This window comes from Genypterus blacodes, unplaced genomic scaffold (assembly GCF_046128005.1).
Source record: "Genypterus blacodes isolate CSIRO-AG114 ecotype Tasmania unplaced genomic scaffold, CSIRO-AGI_Gbla_v1 ptg000154l_1, whole genome shotgun sequence".
NCBI classification, from domain to species: Eukaryota; Metazoa; Chordata; class Actinopteri; order Ophidiiformes; family Ophidiidae; genus Genypterus; species Genypterus blacodes.
In genome coordinates, this window is record NW_027466956.1 from 1,143,903 (window position 1) to 1,148,797 (window position 4,895).

The following is a 4,895-nucleotide window of genomic DNA, read 5'->3' on the forward strand; positions in this document are numbered from 1 at the left end:
GTACTGAGCAGGATTACTATTGCAACACATCATCAGTAGGGTAAAAGTAACCTGTCTCACGACGGTCTTAACCAGGGGTGGGCAAACTACGGCCCGCCTGTTGCACTTTTCAATTCTCAGATTTGCCCCAAATTCCCACCAATTGATGCCAGGGCAGCCTGGAGGCTGTGTCTGAAATGTTAACTTTGTAGCTCCTTCCTTGTCCAAGATATAAAAGCACAAGCATCTGTGCAGACCTTAGTACACAAACACCACAACACAGTGAGCTGGAGGAAACCACAGCCTGTGTGAACCTCTGAGGTCATCACACAGCTGCCTGGCTGTATAGAAAAGGCACAATGTCTTGCAACTGACCAACTCTCACTCTGTGGGTAAAGAGTGGGATAGTAGTCTGTAGCAAATCAACAACAAATTGGTTTAAATAGAAGGACCTTTGGACATAGAACCATTCAAACAAAAATAAATTACACGGTATGACCGGAGCTCATGCAAGAAATCCAGATTTATAGATCTTTTCCATGTCACCTCAAAGGCCGTAATACGAAATGTTGTTCTGGTATCCCAAAGGTTTAGTATGCACTAATGCTTTATAGTAGTGTTGTGTCTTTTGGTGCCTCGGCTTCGAAGCGTGTGTCGAGAAATCCAGGAAGATTCTTGCGAAGCGCATATCGAGGCTTGTAGGACAAAGAGGGGGGAGAGAGAGAGGGACAACCAGAGATAAAGAGGAGGGCAGCTTGGCAAAACAGATAGTGGTAGGTTAGTTGGGGAAGAGAAGAATGGCAGGGTGGGAAGGAGGTGGTGTGGAGGGGTCTGCCATGGCAGATGGGATGGGGGGTATTTGAATATTTCTGTGCTCTATTCGGACAGGTCCAGGTCATTTAAATGAGAATACAATAAGCCAGATCCCATGGTGAAACACCTTTTTATTGTAACTATGCTCATTTCACTGTTTTGAATCCTTGCAGTATACTTAAAGTCCTGACCGTTGACTTTCTGTCTAAACTTCACATAAAAGATCTCTTCATATCATTCCTGTTAAGGTGAAAGCTCCATCCTGTGGGTTTCTGTCAGCAACTGTCAGCCATTTTGTCGAGGACAGTGAGCGGTGCCAGGATACAGCTCTTGTTGGTTTCGACTATGTGTCCGTTCTGGATCATCTCGTCGAGGATGAGGTGAACTCGATCCAGGTTAAACATGATCTGAGGTCACAGAGGTCAAAGACAAACCACAAACACAAACCATCTTCACAGGGTCAGTCATGTCATATAGCCTAAAGAGACAATAACAGAAGTTAATTAGGTTCAGTATTATAAGTATTACCTTTGTGTTTGTATTGGCATGGATATTATCACTATAATTTAAGCATTGTTATAGCATTACATATTAAACACTGTAAACATTGGCATCAGTGTTGGCACGAGTGCTGATGTTACTGATAATGATAGCAGTGTATTGAGTTAGCACTGATAATAGCATTTGTGGTTTTGATATAATGACTTAGCATTAGCATCATGCTAACACAGTTTAAGGATACATCCAGTTCACTCTGTAAGGACACAGGCAGATATTAGAGTTAGACACTGGATCAAAAAACAGGACACACACAGCTAACTGGCTCAACCGGTCATCATCATCTGTCAATCATATGTTCTATACATTTGCATGAGGCTTCTTTTTAAATGTGTACTGAATTGATGAATTGCTCTCAGGTGAAGGTTGACTTTGAATAATGTGAGATTTAGATTTATTTGTGAAGCATTAGATCAACCAATGATGGACCCATTCCCTAAAATAGAACATGGACCTTTAACTGGCAAAGACATAGAGATTTGGATGGCATGGCTCAGCATTCTGACCATCTTGTCTGTAATGCTTTATGCATACGGTGCCTTGAGATAACGTGTGACTTGATTTGGCGCTTTATAAATAAAGTTGAACTGAATTGAACTGAATTGAATTACTTGTCATTGTAATGGTGACTGAGAAAAGAGAGGCTAACTTTGGTAAGTTACAGTTTTTCTCAGTCTGTCACGTTAACCTTCTTTTAAAAGATACATTCTGTCAAATCGAAGCTGAAATTTGATCAGTGAAATGTTTTCTTTTTCTATTTGTTTTTATTGAAGCAAACATTTGAGATTTTTTATACAGAAGAGGGGGGAAAGGAGAGAGAGATAGAGAGAAAGAAAGTGTACCCTGAGGTAAAAAAAGGCAACATGAAGCACAAGTTCATTACATTAAGGTCATGTAGCAGACGCTTTTATCCAAAGCGACTTCCAATAAGTGCGTTCAACAAAGGTAGATAAAAGAACTGAAATTGAAATTGAAACTGAAATTGAAATTGAAACAGCAGGAAGCCACAGCAGCTGGAGCTTGTGAGAGTACAGTAGTGTGGATGCAGAGTCAGATCAGTTAAATGTTAATGTGAATCTGGACTCACCACTCGGCTGAAGTATTTGTCTAAAACCTCCACAAAGTTATGGACCAACTCATAGATTGACAGTTCATTCTGTGGCAAGACAAGACATTTAGTTGGGAGGGCTGCTCATTCTGTCTGTGCATTATATACAAATTGATACAAAAATGCTTTAATATCAAAGCATTAAATTTAGCCGTTTTGGTTGAGCTTCGGTTTTCTTGAAGCAACTTAACTGACCTCAGCATCTGTTATCCCAACCACAATGTAGAGTGCTGCATACTGACGACAAACCAGCTTATAATCTTTGTAGTCCACAAAGGAACACTGGAACACACAAGAACACCATTTTTAAATAGTAACTGCAACAGAAGTTTTTCCAGAATACAGGTGTGAAATAGGCCAAAGAAGACAGTGTTCATAAAAACAATGCATGGCCACAGAAAAGTAATGCAGTGTTGACCCGAAACAGGGTCCTGCTTGACCTGATCCTTGTCCAGGTGCTCTTCCTGTCTATGAATGGAATCAATGAGCAGCTCTGGCTCAGAAAAGTCCACTATTATATTCAAGTGATCCTGAACTCCATACACTCTGGTAGTCAGGGGCAGGTGCCAACTCAACCCTGCTGATTTAAGGAGTCTCTGGGTCACAGCTAATATTACTATACCTCCATGTAAATTACTTCATTATACATGTGTACATCATTCCTAATTTAAAAAACAATCAAAATACTTTTCTAATGTCCAAATTATCCAGAAGAAGTTATTCCTTCTCCTTATGGGATAATATCATGACCCAATTACCTTTCATGACCACATGATAATGATCCATTTTGCACGCTTTAATATGTTGTGATCACCATTTATTTAACTCATTCGCTCATGTTAATAACTTGTCGCCATGTGTTTATACTAACAAAGTCTTTCGTAGCAGGACAATCAGAATAATGCAGATTTAATTCTTATTAAACAGACAGACCTGGTCCTTCTTGCGGGCTAGACAGCAACGGACCACATCAGCCTCTAGCGCCACCCTCCTGTTCAGCTCCACAGGTTGATAATATCTGGACAGACGTGTTTGACCCTGCCGGTTCACCATCAGCACGAACTTGATCATCCTCCTCTTATTAGCTGTTGCACACCAAGGTCACCAAGGTCTGTACAATAGTAGAGTATAAAAACAACAGCTGATTTTTCCAAATCCACAGATAACTTCTCTGTTTGTAAGATCAAGAGCCTGCACCGCATCAGGGATTTAATCTACACATCTGCCGTTTGACCTGCATATTTCAGATTTCCAAACTCTGAAAATGTGGCTTACATGAAGGTTTCCCACGTGGTTGTATAACATAGTTTTTAACATTAATTTCAGTGTACTCACCGGCAGCCTTTTATTGGCATGTACGTACATAATTCCCCCAGCGTCGAAGCGATACTTCAATTAACGTCTTCTCCAGTTAACGCAACGTGTGTTATTACTCACAATCAGACATTTGTAGCTCAGATAATAACGGATAAACCTGTTTATAAAAACAAGCTTCGAGGTTAGCTTAATGGTGTGTAGCTTGTAGCTTGGCATAACGTACGCATGCGCAGTGGGGCTCTCAATGTTTACATCATGTCCTGCGTTCAAAGGGAACATGTGTCCACCCGCTCTCAAGGTGTAAAGTGTCATTTTCTAAATATGGAATATATACAGTATATAAATATGTAGGTCAGAAAGGAAAAAGCAAGCAAAGTGACATTACACATTTGGGTACTGTACAACTGCGTGTTTGTAAATGTTTAGATGTGTACAATACTTAACATGATATAATATAAAGTATGAACCAACTACCATTTGGATTTAACACTATTATTTTAGCACATACATATACGTTGTGTTCCCTCACATACACAATATTCCCTCATGATGAAAGCTAACATTTTTAGCATTGAAAACCGCCAATGTTGGGAGTTTGAGGTTAACAACAAATACATATCAGCTGATCACGTATGTGTTTGTACTGTGGCTGGTATGCCAGTGCGTGGAGGAGGTGAGGCCGATTACTGCAGTATTGTGATCACATTTATGTTCTACTTGAATGAGTCTGTAATTATTCAACTCCACCTCGATGTAGACCAAAGAGCAATAACGAAAGATCAACTATGATTACACGTTAAGTGAAGGAAAAGCAGAGCCCGAAGGCGTGTGAATCCAAAAGAAAAGGGGAATATAATTGAAGGAAAACGATTCAGACATGAGTATCAAGTTGAAAGAAGGTAAAAAGGACAAGGCAAGCTGTTCGAATGCGTCGGAAGAGATTCAGGTTATCAATGTTTAGACATATCTTCGAATTTCTACACGACTGACTCGGATTATATAATTATCCTTACAACTAATTCTATTGGTGTGGATAGAAGGCATACCCAATCCACACTCCAGTTCAATAGATGGCGGTAGTGCACCGTAAAGGTGTTTGTCAACCGTCAAAAACACTCCA

The 4,895-nt window shown here is 40.1% G+C and overlaps 1 protein-coding gene across 1 annotated transcript; it reads right to left on the minus strand.

Annotated features, from left to right (window-relative positions):
• Window positions 1-905: 905 nt before the first annotated feature.
• ap4s1 (adaptor related protein complex 4 subunit sigma 1) lies at window positions 906-4,027 on the minus strand. Its single transcript, XM_076166082.1, has 6 exons — window positions 3,794-4,027; window positions 3,392-3,569; window positions 2,654-2,740; window positions 2,438-2,506; window positions 1,535-1,546; window positions 906-1,199 (listed from the first exon to the last, which is right to left on the minus strand). Exons 2-6 carry the CDS (start codon window positions 3,527-3,529, stop codon window positions 1,068-1,070), a joined length of 438 nt encoding a protein of 145 aa, XP_076022197.1. The 5' UTR covers window positions 3,530-3,569; window positions 3,794-4,027; the 3' UTR covers window positions 906-1,067.
• Window positions 4,028-4,895: the final 868 nt, after the last annotated feature.